This window comes from Mytilus edulis, chromosome 1 (genome assembly GCF_963676685.1).
Source record: "Mytilus edulis chromosome 1, xbMytEdul2.2, whole genome shotgun sequence".
NCBI classification, from domain to species: domain Eukaryota; kingdom Metazoa; phylum Mollusca; class Bivalvia; order Mytilida; family Mytilidae; genus Mytilus; species Mytilus edulis.
The window spans coordinates 30,115,270-30,134,866 of NC_092344.1; the positions used below are offsets into that span (position 1 = coordinate 30,115,270).

General features: G+C 32.2%; 2 protein-coding genes across 2 annotated transcripts in view; one reads left to right on the plus strand and one right to left on the minus strand.

Annotated features, from left to right (window-relative positions):
- The window catches only part of LOC139511464 (uncharacterized), a 48,158-nt gene extending 47,942 nt beyond the window's left edge, over window positions 1-216 (minus strand). Inside the window, exon 1 of the mRNA XM_071298238.1 lies at window positions 37-216. The gene's annotated coding sequence lies outside the window, so the exon portion shown is untranslated. The remainder of the gene's footprint in view (window positions 1-36) is intronic.
- A 6,072-nt stretch (window positions 217-6,288) lies between these two features.
- On the plus strand, window positions 6,289-16,601 carry LOC139529073 (cilia- and flagella-associated protein 95-like). Its single transcript, XM_071325326.1, has 5 exons — window positions 6,289-6,426; window positions 9,002-9,107; window positions 10,371-10,495; window positions 13,853-13,985; window positions 16,039-16,601. Exons 1-5 carry the CDS (start codon window positions 6,332-6,334, stop codon window positions 16,225-16,227), a joined length of 648 nt encoding a protein of 215 aa, XP_071181427.1. The 5' UTR covers window positions 6,289-6,331; the 3' UTR covers window positions 16,228-16,601.
- The last annotated feature ends 2,996 nt before the right edge of the window (window positions 16,602-19,597 follow it).

The window sequence follows — 19,597 nt, forward strand, 5'->3', positions numbered from 1 at the left end:
TGAGTTCTAATGGAATAAATATATAGTCAAACCTACCTTATACGGCAGACTTCCACCTGTCTGATAGTGTCTGCGACAGACTTTGGTTAATGGTGTTATGCTTCTGAGATACGATCCGTTCCTGAAATGAAATGGACATTCGTAAAGACCCAATCATAGCATGTTGAAGCGCTCGAGCAATTGATTACCCGATATAAATGACTAGATCTCGGATCGATTTTAGATTTGATTTTAAACGCGAGTAAATACCGCGTTTATTTTATGAAGGCTGTAAACGATTTAGCAATGCAATATATAGATATAAAATGACATAATTTATCATTTATTCTCGATATAGTTTTTGTAGTGTTTTTGTTGATTTTTGTATGTGTAGAACTTACTTTTTGTCCCTCGTGATTGTTCAACCTGAGTATTTATTACATGTTTGTCACTTTGGAATTCTATTTCGGAGATTTATGCTAAAAATAACAAACGAGTGCCATGATGCGTTAATTCAAAACATCATTTTCATGTAGGATTAGAGATTATCGATGTATATAGATATTCCAGGAAAATGGGATTATTATTCCGTGGTGACAGTGTCAAATCTAAGTAATAAATAAAGTTAAAATCGTGACCATATATATCAATACGAGTAAACAAAATAACAGGCTAAATAAAGTTAAAAAAAATAGCAAAATAGAGAAAGTGGTCACAAAAATTTTGATATCTGTTAACTTTATCATATTTATGTGCTTGTCCAAAGTCAGGCAGAAGCCATAATTGAGTGGTGTTTTTTTTAGCTCACCTGGCTCGAAGGGCCAAGTGAGCTTTTCTCATCACCGTCGTCCTCGTCGTTAACTTTTACAAAAATCTTCTCCTCTGAAACTACTGGGAAAAATTAAACCAAACTTGGCCACAATCACCATAGTTTAAACATGTGTCCGCTGACCCGGCCAATTAACCAAGATGGCCGCCATGGCTAAACATAGAACATAGGGGTAAAATGTAGATTTTGGCTTATATCTCTGAATCCAAAGCAGTTACAGCAAATCTGACATGGATATAATTGTTTTATCAGGTCAATATCTATCTGCTCTGCAATTTTCAGATGAATCGGACAACCCGCTGTTGGATTGCTGCCCCTGAATTGGTAATTTTAAGGAAATTTTGCTGTTTTAAGTTATTATCTTGATTATTATTATAGTTAGAGATAAACTGTAAAAGCAATAATGTTCAGCAAATGAAGATCTACAAATGAGTCAACATGACCAAAATGGTCAACTGACCCCTTAAGGAGTTATTGCCCTTTATAGTCAATTTTTAACAATTTTTCGTAAATTTTTGTTATCTTTTACACAAATTTTCTCTGAAGCTACTGAAACAAATTTAACCAAACATATCCACAATCATCATTAGGGTAGCTAGTTTATAAAATGTGTCCGATGACCCTGCCCGGGATCTAACTTGATGGCTGCCATGGCTAAACATAGTACATAGGGTAAAATCAGTTTTGGGCTCATATGTCTGAAACCAAAAGCTCTATCTGCCCTGAAATTTTCAGACCATTCAGGCAACCTGTTGTTGGGTTGCTGCCCCTGAATTTGTAATTTTAATAAGAATTTTGCAGCTTTTGGTTATTATCTTGAATTTCATTATAGATAGAGATAAACTGTCAACAGCAATATTGTACAGCAAAGTAAGACCTACAAATAAGTCAACATGACCAAAATAGTCAATTGACCCCTTAAAGAGTTATTGTCCTTTATAGTCAATTTCTAACAATTTTCATAAATTTGTAAATTTTTGCAAAATATTTTCCACTGTAACTACTGGGCCAAGTTCATTATAGATAGAAATAATTTTAAGCAGCAAGAATGTTCAGATAAGTAAGATCTACAAACACATCACCATCACCAAAACACAATTTTGTAAAAAAAACATGTGTCCTTAGTTTGAAATGTACATAGACCCAGGTGAGCGACACAGGCTCTTTAGAGCCTCTTGTTTTGGTTTTTGTCTGTAAAGTTTTGTATCTCGATTAATTTTTTTATCATGAAATATGGCGTTGGTTTAATGTTTTAAATTGATTCAGATGTTGTTATCCGATGGCCATTAATAGCTATAACTTTACGGTATGGTATTTTCTCATTGTTGAAGGCCGTATGGTGATTTATAGTTGTTTACATCCTCGTCACTTTGTCCTCGGTTTGGTCACATCGTGCTGGGTAGCTGTCTCATTTGGCAATCACACCATATCTCCTTATTTTTATCATTGAAAGAATTATTAAGTGGCATCAGTCGTAAAAATTACTGACGCTCAAAATTAAAAATTATAAGCTAAGGATTTGAACTTGGTCCGTCCTTTGAATTAATAATTATCACGGTCCAACAAAGAACAAACAATTTTGTTGAAATGATTATATGATATGTACTTTAATTTCACTACAATGTGATTTATAAAACAAAAAAAATAGTTATGATTATTACGCATGACATTTGGACATTAAAATAACTATCTCTTATGAACCCGATAATACCAGACATTTCCATATATATCATACCAGAGACATATAATACTGTGTCTCTGATAATACTATATCTCTGATAATACTATGGCTATGATAATACTATGTCTCTGATAATACAATGTCTCTGATAATACTATTTATCGGTAATTTGTATATTTTTCCTTTGATGTGTACTCGCTGATAATGTCAGTATCAGTGGACTGGCCGTGATATAAAAAATTATTGGGTTAGTACGCAAGTGACATGCGCGAATGCAACGCGTAAGGATCTACTTTCCCCTTTCATTCACAAAATTGCGCGTGATTTTTATCGCAGAAACGCACGAGATTTTTGGCGAATGAAACACTTGACATTGATTATAACTTTCACAGTTAGTTTAGCCTTTTTTGTTGTGAAAATGTGAACAGAAAATGCATGAAAAAGCCGACAGACTTAAAAAAAAAAAATGCGTTATCTATAATTGATATATGAAGTACAACTAACACATCGTCCATGGTGTTCCAATCCGAGTTTTTATTCATACAATACCAATACATAGCCTGGTGCCGTTCCAAGTAGTTTTCTTTTTCTGTTTCTTGAGAAGTATTTGTTTTACCTGTTCAGTCACTATAAAGTGTTACAATTCATATTTAAACGCAACACATAAATAGTGACCAAAAAGGTACCGCTATAACATGAGAGAAGCTTAAAAATGATGATCGATGAAAAATCTGCTGACTCATATCGGATCATTCTAATGTTCTGACTTACTATGCTCGAGGGGGGATAGGACCTTAATCGGGACTCCGGGATCGGGTGTCTTTAAGCTCGTGATTTCGGAATATCGGGATTTACTTTATTTAAATCACAGGAGTTTGAAATCCTATCAATAAGGGGTTAAAAATATACCAAAGTCGACTCTTCGAGATAAGCTCCCTTTCGATAGAAGCTATATATTTAAGGTATATTTTTAACCCCTTATTGATAGGATTTCAAACTCCTGTGATTTAAATTCGGGACCTCATGATTTCGTGTTTTTAAACACGGGATTTCGGGATCAGGACCCTCTATGTTGCTGCTTTGTGCAAAATAAAGAAATCTGAATGTGACTTACCGGTATGCTACCATTATATTTGCCATTGTTAGAGTCATGTCCAAAGTAGAATATAAATGAAACACATGCAATAATTCCTTTTCAATACTTTGTGCAAGAGAACGCCATGTTTACTGCACTGTGACAAAATTTCAAATGACGTAATGCAGTCTGTGACGTCAAGTGTGATTCGCCGTGATTCGACGCGAAAAAGAAGTTCGTTTGTTATTTTCTCTATTATTGTAGTGATTTTAATTTTTTTTTAAATTACCGATAAATAGAATAAAGGACTTTTTGTTTTTGATACTGACTTTATCACAGAAAATATCAGGCTCGCCCTTCGGGCTCACCTGATATTTTACTGTGATAAAGTCAGTATCAAAAACAAAAAGTCCTTTATTCTATATGTCTCGATCATACTATGTCTCTGATAATACTATGTCTCTGATCATACTATGTCTCTGATAATACTATGTCTCTGATCATACTATGTCTCTGATAATACTATGTATCTGATATTATCTTACCTCCTATACATTTCCAGGAATATGATTGGTTAAAAGCGTCCGCGTGCAAACCGTGTATATTTGATATTAGGTTAGTAGGGAGGCGGGGTTTATCTCATACACGGTTAGTAGTGGAGTTACGTCCCTTTATATTCCTTATTAGGTAAGAAGGGGGCGGGGCTTATTTAATACACGGTTAGTAATAGTGTTATGTCCCTTTGTTAAAAACAAAACGGTACTGAGAAAAAAATCTTAAAAGTTCCAACAGACGAAGAAATTGATGATTCAGATTGAAACAAATTCATAAAACACATTTATCCAAGTCGTTATTGTTGGCATCTGTTTTTGTAGGATTAATGGAAGTATTTTCCTAGCGCTAACAGTATTGAAGACTTGCTCGTTTTGAGAATCACTAGTCTTAATTTCAAACGTTAAGATAGTCGGTAAGATAAATTCGTTACATAGTGTGCTAGTGACGTAATACGGTATATATGGGGTCAGTAAATTCCATATGGGGATTCGAGCTTCGCTCTCACCCCATATGGAATTTACTGACCCCATATATACCGTATTAGGTCACTAGCACACTATGTAACTAATAATACTATGTCTCTCATCATATTATGTCTCTGATAATACCGTGTCTCTGATAATACTATGTCTCTGAAAATACTATGTCTCTGATCAGACTATGTCTATGATAATACTATGTCTCTGATAATAATAGATAATACTATGTCTCTGATAATACTATGTCTCTGATCATATTATGTCTCTGGTCATACTATGTCTCTGATAATACCATGTCTATGATCATACATTACTATTTGACTACAAGACGTTTATGTTGTGGGGAAAGGTGTTGTCTTTCTGTCATAGACAAGAGTCATCTAAAATGACAAATCATAAACTGTGATTGTTTTTAAAAGTAGAACTATACGAATGTCTCATCCAATTTCAAAAGGTCAACAAATACGTACAGTGTTGAGATGCAGTACACATATCCACCTGATGAATCAAGTATGGCCGAATCCATAAATCTTATTTAGTAAAAAGGTGACTCAAAACCTTTGAAGGTGAAGTTTTGATCGGTTTTTGCCATCAAGTATGAATAATTAAAAATGAAACATTCCGTTACTAAGCCGCGTACTGAGAATTGAAATAGTTTTAGAGTTAGGGTGTGAATTTATTCAAAATATCAAAATAGTTACTGTCAAGGGGGGCAATAAACTTGATGCATTCAGTTTCCAAATAGCCATCAAAAGTCCAAATAATTAAGAAGTCTTGAAAGCCTATTTCATTTTATATTTCTGTGACGCCACATAACAAGGCTTTACAGGGTGAAATAATAAGATAGCCTTTCAAGGAGTCATAATTATTTGCCAAATTGGACTAAGCCATCAGGAAATAAGTGTTTTATTATACAGAAAGAAACAACTTTATGTTTCGATATACTGCTCAGTTCAGTATTCTCTTTATACTGTTACTTAAAATTCAGCTGAAAACAAAATGTGTAAATATTTTGTTTGTGTCTTCTGTCTTGCGTATCCGGCGGCTTCGGCCATTCAAACCAAGGTTTGGCAAATACTGTTAGCTGCATATGAATCCAGAGTCACTCACATGATGATAGGCACTTGTCTCTATTCATGGGAAGATGGATCGTTTGGGTGTCTGTTTAAACCCACTTTTCTATGATTCAGAATGCATTAAAATTGGTGGAACCATATAGTTAATTATGATTCATCTACAAAATAAACGCAGAATGGGAACTTTTCATGGTCTGGATCATAAATAAACGTAAGTGGAAAACTGCCACAATGAGATGCAATTTGGGTACCCTCACGTTTCATGTCCATCTATTTAATATTTTTATATCCGTACCAACTTAAACAGTATTGAAGAATTTAGATTTATATCTTTTGTACCAAGTTCAGGGATAACGGTATGAAAGTTAAAGTTGTTCGTTGTTATGTTTTGCTTTTTGTTTGCTTATGGTCATTAGTTAGATTTTTTTCGCGGGAAATGTTTCTATGGGCGCGTAGTAATTCTAAAAAAAAGTTTTGTCAAAATATTAGGGTAGAAATTTATTAAATCAGACTTATTTATTCTCTTATTATTCAAAATTTTCTTAAATAAATATCTGAAATCAACATTTGTTTATAAAAATATGTACTACATTGCGGTGCGTATGTGTATTATTGACATATGGAAGTACTTAAACCACTTCCGCTGTCAACGTAAACATGGCTGGTGTACCTGATTATTACGAGAGGAAAGGGTCGCTAAATTTGCGGTCAGATCATATGAATTATGGAAGAGCAACTTTAAATTCAAACTGGTAATCATGGTTTTACATATTAGAACTGTTTTTCTTGAGTATACGATTGTGTAATAATGAGTTTAACGTGTTTGAATCGGTCTGTATATGTACATGTACATGTAGTAGACTGTACAGTACTCAGTGTACTGCAAGTCTTCATGTAAACTTTCAATAGTTTCATTTGAGTTGCTATACATGTAGCTGTTTAATATTGATGATATAGTTCTGAAACACTGATGACTTCTTATTTAACCATCCAAGCAATATCAGGGGATAATAACTTCTCTGACCAACACCATACAATGATGGATTTTAAGCACTATAGAGAACCTACATGATTGAATACCGGTTTCCTAATCAAATAATGACCCTATATGTATATGGCTATACTGTTTGCTACTGATCTCTGAAATGTATATATTTTTTTTTATCCTGCTTGTTTTACAAGTATAAAAAAGTTTGAAATTTCTCTATTTAGTGTTAACAAGGGTTAAACAGTAAAATACACCTTATCGCTTTTTCGTGCTATTTGGAAACAATACACCTTAGTGTTATTTGTCCACCATTACTGGATATCACACAAGTTCCCGTACAATTTTGACGTCATAAAACAAAATATCTGATGCCACAATGGAAAAGTGATTGTTGTATGTCGTAAAAAGTTCAAGCAGCCGGGAATAGCCGTGAAGTGTATATATATATAGTGATAAGGTGTTTTAACACTAAATAGAGAAATTTCATACTTTTAGAAACAATCTGTTATGCTTGACCAGAGATTGTGAGAATCTGTCCCGCTTGAACTTTTGACGTCATGCAACAATCATTTTTCCATTGTTGTGTCAGATATTTTCTATTATGACATCAAAATTTAGGAGAACTATATTGTGATGTCCAGTAATGGCGGACAAATATTGATAAGGTGTATTGTATAGATTATCTTAATTTAGATTTCCTTGATAAATTTTCATGTCAAAATGCAGCTGAGACAAGCTATAAAAAAAAATATTGAACAGATACATGTATATCATGTTATGGAGGGGTATTTGCGAAAAATACAAGTCAAGCTTAAGGGACTGTAAAATTTCCCAAATTGCTAGGCAAGGCAAGGATTTGTATAGAGTCTCACTATACAAATCCTTGGGCAAGGGAAATTTGGTCGCAAGACAGGTATTTTTTTCAAGTTACTCCATAACATGATATATCTGTTTAATCATACCGAATCTATTTGAATTGAAACTCTCTGTACAGGTGAAGATATTTTTTTTTATTTGAAAGCTTTTAATTCTTTAGCATGTTTTTGCATAATTTTGAGGATAAAGGATATTATAGAACCACAGGAATTATACATGTCCTTATACACGTTTGATTAGTTTGCTGTTTTATTTGTAACGTCATATTGAAAAAAAGATGCTCGAGAGGACTAGGGTAAAAAAGGAATATCCAAAATGGCAAATACCATGGTACATTTGTACATGTATTTGAGGCAAATTCACCGGAGTGGATAAAAAAATGTTAGAATATGCGAAAAATAAACTGGCTACCAACCAATCAAAATCCATCATTCTTATATAAGGTGTAATTATGTAAAACATAAAAACAATGAACAATGTTCAAAGTTAATGTAAAGACGCATATAAAAGAGGGACTAAAGATACCAGCTGAGGGACAGTCAAACTCATAAATCGAAAAAAAATAAACTGACAATGCCATGGCTAAAAATGAATAAGACAATCAGACAAACAATAGTACACATGACACATAGAAAACTAAAGCTATTCAGTCAGTTCTAAATTAAAAATGAGATTACTTGCTGCACACTATTACTGAGAAAAACATCTATAAAATTATTTTTTTTCAAAAATTTCATCATTGATTATTTAGTCAGACCTGTGTAACAATGTTTTCATGATGAATAAAAATAAACTAGACATGTAATAAGAATGAGTGATTCGGTAATGAGTATACAAGTACAGCGATTCTCTTGTTTTTACAGAAATAACTTTATCATGTCACTACATGACGGAAAAGTTTGTCCGTGATAGGGAATAAGTATTGTGAAAAATATTGCCTCATCCTCTGTTTTTCCCAATAAAAAAATTGTATGTGAGAAACAAACATTTTGTCAAATTCATCTGAACAAAGTTAGACAAAAATGAATTCACCAGGACCTATCCAAAAGTACCTTGATTTGCTGTATACTCCATATTGAGCATCTAGTGATCATGACTCTCAGTTGTGAAAATATTTGAGAGATAGACTGTACATGTACATGTAACACATTTAATTTAATATAAATGCACTAACAACTTCAAGGATATGTTTTTTTCTTTTTTAAGGACCTATTCAGAATTGTCAAGGTATTTTGGCATGGTACATAAACACAACAAGTTGTACAACTAATAATTTTAGATTAAAATAATAAATTTCATTAGCTGATGTTATAATAATCATAATACAATGTAGGAGAAACACAGGAGTATTGTCAGATCCCTTAAAGCAAAGAGTGGACACAGGGTCTGTAATTTTCATGTTACATGTAAATGTATATATATATATACATGTACTGTATACTGAAATTATTTTTTCTTTAAAGGCATCAATCAAGAGAAGCAGAACCAAAAGATTATGATATAAATAGAAGTGATACCAGAAATTTATGTAATGCCTCATATAATAGAATAGGAGATGTAACTGATGGGGTATGTTATTTATGACAATTTGATACTGAGTCTGAATCATTACAAGTACAAAACTTTTTGTAATTTTGGTCAATCTTATAAACATTCATTGTTTAAAATTGAGAATGGAAATGGGGAATGTGCCAAAGAGACAACAACCCGACCATAGAAAAAAACAACAGCAGAAGGTCACCAACAGGTCTTCAATGTAGCGAGAAATTCCAAATAAATATTCCTAAAGTAATGAACTAGAGCAGTTCTCGCTCGGACACACACTCCATAATCTAGTTTATTATAAGAGCATAAACCTGAAGTACGGGGAGGCACTCTACTGCCTCCACATGGCACTAAAGACAAACTCTGTAAAAAATAAAATTGAGAATGGAAATGGGGAATGTGCCAAAGAGACAACAACCCGACTTTTGTACATTAAGGTCTATTTTAAGGGAAGGTTTCAGTATTTAGAGGAATGCATTGTGTTATATATATCTATTATTCGTAGATTTTCAAAACCGAAAGCAATTTTAAGATCTACAGTGATCTGCAGCTTATTACTTTCATTTTGCAGATCATTTTAAATTTTACAACACTCATTGAACAATGAACTTTTTGTTTTTGTTTTTTACTTCTATGGAAAGACAAAGTGTTGTATTTGTCTGTTCCTTCATATTGCTGTATTGTACAGGTACAATGTAGAACCAGTACCTGTTGTAGATATTTTGAAATTTTAAAACATTCAAGTCTCATTGTGCACTTACATGTACATTTATTTTCTAAATAAAATCAATTTCATGCAGTGAGTCTTGTCTCATCAAGACCCAAAAATCTTTGCTTGAATATTATACTATTATAGGCACTATATAAGTTCAATAGTCTTGATACAAGGATATATTGACCTGAAGGATTAGAGTACATAAAGATCCACTGAGGTTGCTATATAACTTTTGATCTGTATATCCTCAGCCTCATACAAAATACAGCAGATGTTCATTTGATTCATTGTTATGATTGTAAAACAAAGAACATGTACATGTACAAATGTAAATGTTTTCAGATTTCAATTTCAGATACATTTTTTTGTAACAATAGGTCATAGGAAAATGTTGCAAAATAAGCATGGAATTGTGTGAGTCTCACATGAACACTAATTGCAACTTAACTTCTTATTCATTAACCTTAGCTGTCAAGTAATAATAAGAGTCAATCAAAATTTGCTATTTTGACAATCTTTTTATGTACCAAACCTATCCTTTGGATATAATTGTAACATATCTGATATTGCAGTCACTGCCAAAAACTACATATCAAGACCATACCGAACAGATCTATTTGAGAGATGATTTTGAGGAACAGGAAACAAAAAAAGCCATGGTTACCATGAAAACAATTGCTAATACAGATTTGGACAGGTATTTACTATAAATTCAGCATAATTAATTTTGGGTGAACTTTATTTGACTGTTTATAAAATACAAAATGTGTCAAATTTTCATGAAAAGGCCTTTCTTATGAACATGTGTAAGAGGCAGGTATTTGAAAGAGAGGCTCTTGGTCAACGGTATGGGCAGCAGTGTTCACCCCAGGGCCTTTTAGCATCATGGTAATGTGATGCTATCAGAAGTGGTTTTCTTATAGATTATGTTATATATGTGATGCTATAAATTTAAGAAACAAGATGGTATTTCTATTTCCACTGTTTCCCAGAAAAGTCTACCATATACATTTTTCAATTATGAAGATCCATAAGGGAGTCCTGGGTCTAATTGTATTGACTAAATATTTCTGATTTATGACTGTAAAGCTTTGTTTTTTTTATTTAAAAAAATTGTTGTGAGTAAAAATTGTGACATTAAAAGTAATAAGAAGTAATACAGATTTGTTGAGTCAGAGTGGTCTTGTTCGTGTCAAAAATTGATGATTTTTCACCATAAATATTTTGCTTGTAGTATTTCAGTATAAAGAGTATAAACTGACATTAGCTTAGGTACAACATTTATGTTAACAGGCATAGAAAAGGGTAGACATGCAAGATAAAGAAATTAATGAACTGGCAATATTTATGAAAATCTTTATTTAAAGTTTAGTGTTCAAAACCTGAATATAGTATAAATAGTATAGCTTATGACTCAGATTCTGTTGAACTAAGATAATTGAAAATACAGGAAGGCTGACTGTTATCTTTTGAATCTGTATCTAGTAATAAAGAAAAGGATTTTTCAGCCTTGAGGTATCATATGTTACACTTAGGTCCATGAATATTTGATTGTTGGAATATTATTGTCTAAGGAAAGTGTCAGCTGTTAGGAAAATCACTGAATTCCCACATAAATATTTGTTAGCAATCTGACATACAAACTGTTATTTTTTTATTGACTAATTGTTTTACATTAGAGTGTTTACTCAATAATTAATAAATGATTATTAAATCTATATTTAATAAAGAACTTCAATGATTTAAAGGCAGATGTGTGTAATTTTGTCAAAATACAATTTCCTTTCAATTAATTAAATTCTAATTAGAGAATTGAAGAATCATTTCCAATATAAAAAAAGACAAATATGAGTACCGTAGGATCATTAAAACCTTTTGCTTCTTTTTTAAAATATTTTACTTTGAATATTGATGAAAATTATATAAGATATATTTCAATTAATGAACAACTTCACAGCAGTAATATTTATAGGATGTACAGTCACACTATAGATAATGAATATTCTAGTTGCAAGTGAGAAATATTAATGCAGACTTGCCATGTATTCCAAAGGGAAGCAGTTAGATACTTAAACTTAAAAGAATTTAAGCTTTACAGTTTTTAGAAATAGTAAGGACACTCAAAAGAAGTATTTGTTCTGTAGATTTTTCAATTTTTGGATGAAAAAAGACGGGCAGGAACTGGCAATTTTTGTCAATGATTGGATCTGATGGACAGATACTAAGCTCTTTTAGTTTCTGACATTTAGATATACAATAAATTGAGCATTGTTAAGATTTTAACTAATATTTGTTTGTCATTTATTCATGTGACATGTATCAATAACTTCTACTCATTCAAATGTCTGCAGTGACTGTAGAGATGTTCATGTTTAGAGTAAGAGAAACAGCTACATTGTTCTAAGGAATTGGTTATCTTTTGATATAAGCAATGGGCAACGCTATTGACTTTAAAACTGTCTTCACAAAGGAAGAATTCAAATAACTAAATTCTTAAATTGAAAATATTGAAAATGTTTAAAATAAAAAAATATTGAAATTATTTTCTTGACATGGCTATTGATTGTCCATTACTAAAAATGCTGTATCTAATCATATTTGTTTATTTGTTTTGTGCATATATTAGGCCTGGCATACATTTTTATTGTTTCTGGTTTCATCTCACTCATTTTCATGGTCAATATTAAGGTTTCTTTTTCATGGTCCATTGGTCAATATTGAGGTTTCTTTGTTATGTCTGCATGTATCTCAAATACTATGTACAATATGCCAACTATATTTGGTATATGTAATGATTGTAATGTAAGATATATGTCTGTCTGAACATGTATTCCTTACAATATAAGTTATAAGTTATACTGATAATTGATAATGTGATGTAATGAAACCTTGATCTTTATAAAGACTTGAATTTAAGCATTAATCTAGCCTTGAACTGGAGAGCTGGCAAGAAATTTCAACATGTGCACTCTTAATTTAATGAAAAAATTAGAGCGGGTTGTTTGTAAAACAATTTACATGTCAGCAGAGAACCAATCATTTAATATCTGTAATGTTTATTAATTATTGACACACTATTATTACTCTGTATTTGCGTGATCACAGATGACGTGGATATAGTTAAAAGTAATTATCATTTGATCTCACGCTATCATCCAACGATAACGAGGCATGGACTTTAATTTTGTTAAGGTTCATGAACTGTACTACTGTTTGATATGTTGGGCATGAAACATGTATATGAAGAGGTTGTTGTATCCCTTATTCTTTTTTTCTAATTTTGAATTATTTATGTTAAAGTATGAAAATTATTAAGGTTGTATTAAATATGAATCTGTACTTTCCAATAATACATAAATAAATTTATTCTGATCTCAAATTCATTAAATAGTAAAAGGTTAGATAAATAATTCACCATCAAATCAATAAATAATTTTTTAATCAGTTTCAGCCTTACGGCTCATCAGTGAACATTTGTAATTCCCTCAAAGAAAAAAGACAATATTGGATTTTCATGATTTATGTTACGGATGATTTATTTATTTTTTAAGAAATTCACTTAACACATATGAAATCATCAAATCAGGCTTAAACAATATTTTCTTTTGTTTTTTTCATGTAAACATGTTTATCTGATGCTGATAATTTTTTGAATATCAGTCATTTTGGTGATTTTTTAAAATCTCCTTTTCAATTTGTAAGCATAGATGAATCAGCTTATGTCTGAAAGCAATTATTTTATTTCAAATTTGTTAGTTTTCAAAGACACATGAACACCTTATTTTGCAATGTCCACAAATTATTATATTAAACAACGAATTTTTGTCACTGAATTTGTTTTTTCTTCAGAAAATAAAATCCACGAAAATTTAAAAACCCACAATCTGAAACCACAAAAATTGATATCCATGATTAAAGAACGAATTATACATAGTATGTCATGTGACATTCCTTTCCATGTAAAAAAGTTTAAAAGCATGACTACATGTATATATGACACTTCTTTGCCATGTATAAAAGTTTTAAAAGCATGACAATTAATTTATATTTTCAGAGAAACAGAAACCCCACAAAGAGGATTTGGATCAGTATTACCCAGACATAATCCAGATTATAATAAATTCCACTTAGAATCAACACACAAAGCAGATTTCACCCCTCCTGACCCAAATTATATACCAGTACCTGTAAGTATGACATAAATGTAGACATCTCAATACAAACTGTTTCATAGTGTTTCACATGATAGATATAAGAAGATGTGGTATGAGTGCCAAATATCCATATATGTCACAATTTGTAAAAAGTAAACCATTATAGGTCAAAGTATAATCCTCAAGACGGAGTCTTGGTTTACGCTGAACAGCAAGCTATAATGGACCCAAAAATGACTAGTTTAAAACCTTTCAAACCAAAAACCAATGGTCAAATCTAAATAAAAAAACGGGAAACACTTATGAACCAGATAAGACTAGATACCTTGATAGTCTTATCATGTTTAATGTTCACATAGACCAAGGTGAGCGACACAGGCTCTTTAGAGCCTCTAGTTTTTTTTGGGGGGTTGGGGTATCATCAGTGAGCATTAGATCACAGTTTCACTTGTATATACAGGGTTTAAGCTAGGATTTTGAGGGCTTTAGTCACTTTTGCGCGCTATTAAAATCAACCTTATTTTGTGTAAAAGCAATGGAACAATGATGTATATTAATACTAGCTTCATCTTTTGACTTAGTCAGATTTTAAGGGATTGAGGCACCAGCTTGATTGGCAGTTAATGTATGATTTGACTGTATTGGCCATTATTATGAAAGATTCTGACATGGAATCCAGAAATTTAGTTCACAATTTCTCTTAATTTGCAATGATTATTTCACTGCATAATTATTATCCTTATAAAACGTCTAAGTCGATATTTGGAAATCATTTCTATCAAGTTGGAAATGTATAAAAATCCTTTCTGGATCGATTATAATGACTGAAAGGAGGTTGTAAACAAATCAACACTAGATCACGTTTACTACTTTCGGTTTTAAAATGAAACGAAAACGGGAAGTGACACGTGGATAATAAATTCAAAACGAGTCCGGATTCATCAGGAAATTATCATTTTTCGATTTAAATTCCTTTAGTAAGAGATATATATTTGTCTCTCTCGTTTAATTGATTCTAAATGATTTCGTATTTTACGTTTTTAATGTCTATAAATAGTCAAAGGAATACTTTCACGCATGCGTAGAACACAATACAGGAAGCACCTGTTTAAAACATTTTCTCGTGAACTTTTTGAATAAAAACATTAAAGTTCTTTATTTTAGGAAGTTTTTTAGGAAAATTTAAATCAAATATGACGAAATGCCTTCGAATGACGAATCTACGACAAACTATCTTCAGATTGTGATCGTTTGGGAAATATACACCTTATCGCTATTTGTCCGCCATTGCTGGAAATCACACAGGTTCCCGTAAAATTTTGACGTCATAAAACAAAATGTCTGACGCCACAATGGAAAAGTGATTGTTGTTGACGTCAAAAGTTCAAGCGGACGGGTCAGCCGGGAATAGCGATAAGGTGTATTGAAATTCAAATGCGAACTGTCCGGGTTGTTACATTTTTGATTAAATGACGAAATTATACTCCTGGTTGTTGAAATGCCGACTGACTGATTTTCCTGGGGAAATAATAATGATGGTCATTCAATTATGGGGTTAATTAATAAATAACGGATAAGTGACCCATCTGATGGCGATAAGCGGATTAGTTGTAATCACAACTTGAAACACCTGTTGAAAATGTTAATTACCTGGAGGTCATAAACTTGTCAAAAACATGAAGACAGGTAGATTTATAGTTTTTATTGCGAAATTCTTTTTACACTTTCAAAATTAAAGTGACGAAATTGATTTGAAAAACTTTCGTCAATGAAAAAACCCTTTCGTAAAATACGAAAGTGACGAGCGCTAGCAAAATCACTGATATATATATTGTGGAAACAGCTGTCCTTAACAGTGTATCAGATTGCAGCTGAGGTGTAATGTATTCTACTGCTCAGGAGAATATTACTCAGTATAAATGCAATGACCAAAAAGAATTTATAAAGACAAGACAATCAAGGACAAAGAACAAATTGTATATTAAACAGAATATTTAAATTATTTTGTCTGTAAAGATTGATTTATGGAAGAAGAAAATCCATCTGTAATACATGTACATTTTTTCACATTACTTTTAATTTTTAGGAAAAATTGCCTGACTTTCCTGACCAGTCAGCAGCTTACAGAAAGTGTCTCTCACAATTTACCGATACCTGTGATTATCGTAGACCTGGCCGCAACACATGGCAAGATGAAAGTGGAACCTATGCTAACACTCATTACAAAAGACAAATTATACAATCAAGAAATCCTATCCCAGAACAGAAAGCTTGAACTAAACTGATTATATTCTAATATATGCACTTAAAAATTGTAAAACAGTTAAGAGAAGCCATTTTTTCAAATTTTTTAATTAAACTGGTATATATGAGTAAAAAGATCTTATACAGGAATAATAAGAACTTAGAAGTTGTTTTGTTTATGTTTATTTATTTTTGATATTTTACCAGGAAGTAATATTGTTGTTGATATACTTTATATTTATCACATCATTGTGCCGACTCTTTTATAGATTTTACTATTGATCACTGTGATATTTCTTTTTCATTTGTCAAATATTTTACAACATTTACACATTTGATAATTTGTATGTATATGTTAAATTTTATTTTAGAAGATATAACTTAAATTAAATTATTATATTTATATCTTTGCTTTCTTGCCTTTATTTCTTCATAAAATATCTTTACATGTCAGATGTTGGTTAGATGTATGATGGTACACTGCAGTCATTTTGTCCATCAAAAGGTCCCATTCACACTTCGGCATTGAAGTTAGTTTTGGCTGCTTTTCACCAAAAAAAATCATTAAGGTAAAGATTAATGGAAGAAATCTCCCTGTCAATTTGACTATTCTGATTTGTCGCTTTAAAGCTACTTAACTTAAAATATACAAAGGTGGGAAGACTCCATTTATTTATTGAACATTTCATATCTGTTTCACTGAATGAGAAGTGATATGACAATAAAACATAGCCTACTTTGTGAAGTCCTGTTTGGTTTTTTTTTTGTTTTTTTTTAATGATTTTTGCATTCTGACTACGGGTACTATTTTTAAAAATGACAGCAACAAACCTTTTGAATTTAATGATTAACCAATTTTTCATTAATGAGACTTTGCTGATAATAATTTTGTTTATGAAACAAGTCACAAAACAACGAAAAGTAACCAAAAGACAAAGGACATCTCTAGGGCATTATACATGTTCAACAATATACCAGGGTTTATACTCCATGTTTCATGCAACAAGTAAAATACAAAAATACCTACTGTACAAGACAAAATCAAAAGCCCAAACACCTCTAAAGAAGGGAAAACAACTTTTATATTTCTGAATTGGTATAGGCATTTCCTAGTGGAGATAATTGCGGATAATAGATCTAAAAATGCTGTGAATAAGTAAAACAGCAACAATAAAAAAAATCTGCTACCAACAATCAACTTTCTAAATAATAATAAGATATAAAGATAAGACATACATTTTTAGCTCACCTGGCCCAAAGGGCCAAGTGAGCTTTTCCCATCACTTGGCGTCAGTCGTCTTCATCGTCCATCGTTTATTTTTACAAAAAACTTCACCTCTGCAACTACTGGGCCAAATTAAACTAAACTTGGCCACAATCATCATTGGGGTATCTAGTTTAAAAAATGTGTGGCGTGACCCTGCCAACTATTCAAGATGGCCGCCATGGCTAAAAATAAAGCATAGGGGTAAAATGCAGTTTTTGGCTTATAACTCAAAAACCAAAATCTGACAGGGGGTAAAATTGTTTATCAGGTCAAGATCTATCTGCCCTCAAATTTTCAGATGAATTCGACAACCTGTTGTTGGGTTGCTGCCCCTGAATTGGTAATTTTAGGGAATTTTTGCTGTTTTTGGTTATTATCTTGAATATTATTATAGATAGAGATAAACTGTAAACAGCAATAATGTTCAACAAAGTAAGATCTAAAAATAAGTCAACATGACCAAAATTGTCAGTTGACCCATTAAGGAGTTATTGCCCTTTATAGTCAATTTTTAACCATTTTTAGCTCACCTGGCCCGAAGGGCCAAGTGAGCTTTTCTCATCATCCGGCGTCCGTCGTCGTCGTCGTCCGTCGTTCACTTTTACAAAAATCTTCTCCTCTGAAACTACTGGGCTAATTTCAACCAAACTTGGTTACAATCATCATTGGGGTATCTAGTTTAAAAATTGTGTCCGGTGACCCGGCCAACCAACCAAGATGGCCGCCATGGCTAAAAATAGAACATAGGGGTAAAATGCAGTTTTTGGCTTATAACTCAAAAACCAAAACATCTAGAGCAAATCTGACATGGGTAAAACTGTTTATCAGGTCAAGATCTATCTGCCCTGAAATTTTCAGACAAATCGGACAACCCGTTGTAGGGTTGCTGCCCCTGAATTAGTTATTTTATGGAAATTTTGCAGTTTTTGCTTATTATCTTGAATATTATTATAGATAGAGATAAACTGTAAACAGCAATAATGTTCATCAAAGTAAGATTTACAAATAAGTCAACATGACCGAAATGGTCAATTGACCACTTTAGGAGTTATTGCCCTTTATAGTCAATTTTTAACCATTTTTCGTAAATCTTAGTAATCTTTTACAAAAATCTTCTCCTCTGAAACTACTGGGCCAAATTTATTCAAACTTGGCCACAATTATCTTTGGGGTATCTTGTTTAAAAAATGTGTCCGGTGACCCGGCCAACCAACCAAGATGGCCGCCACGGCTAAAAATAGAACATAGGGGTAAAATGCAGTTTTTGGCTTATAACTTAAAAACCAAAGCATTTAGAGCAAATCTGACATTGGTTAAATTGTTTATCAGGTCAAGATCTATCTACCCTGAAATTTTCAGATGAATCTGACAACCTGTTGTTGGGTTGCTGCCCCTGAATTGGTAATTTTAAGGAAGTTTAGCTGTTTTTGGTTATTATCTTGTATATTATTATAGATAGAGATAAACTGTAAACAGCCATTATGTTCAGCAAAGTAAGATTTACAAATAAGTCAAATGAACGAAATGGTCAGTTGACCCCTTTAGGAGTTATTGCCCTTTATAGTCAATTTTTAACCATTTTTCGTAAATCTTAGTAATCTTTTACAAAATTCTTCTCCTCTGAAACTATTGGGCCAAATTAATCCAAACTTATCCACAATCATCTTTGGGGTATGTAGTTTAAAAAATGTGTCCGATGACCTGGCCATTCAACCAAGATGGCCGCCATGGCTAAAAATAGAATATAGGGGTAAAATGCAGTTTTTGGCTTATAACTCAAAAACCAAAGCGTTTAGAGCAAATCTGACATGGGGGTTAAACTATTTATCAGGTCAAGATCTATCTACCCCGAAATCTTCAGATGAATCGGACAACCCTTTGTTGGGTTGCTGCCCCTGAATTGGTAATTTTAAGGAAATTTTGCTGTTTTTGGTTATTATCTTGAATATTATTATACATAGAGATAAACTGTCAACAGCAATAATGTTCAGCAAAGTAAGATTTACAAATAAGTCAACAAGAACGAAATGGTCAATTGACCCCCTAAGGAGTTATTGTCCTTTATAGTCAATTTTCAACAATTTTTATAAAATTTGTAAATTTTTACTAACATTTTCCACTGAAACTACTGGGC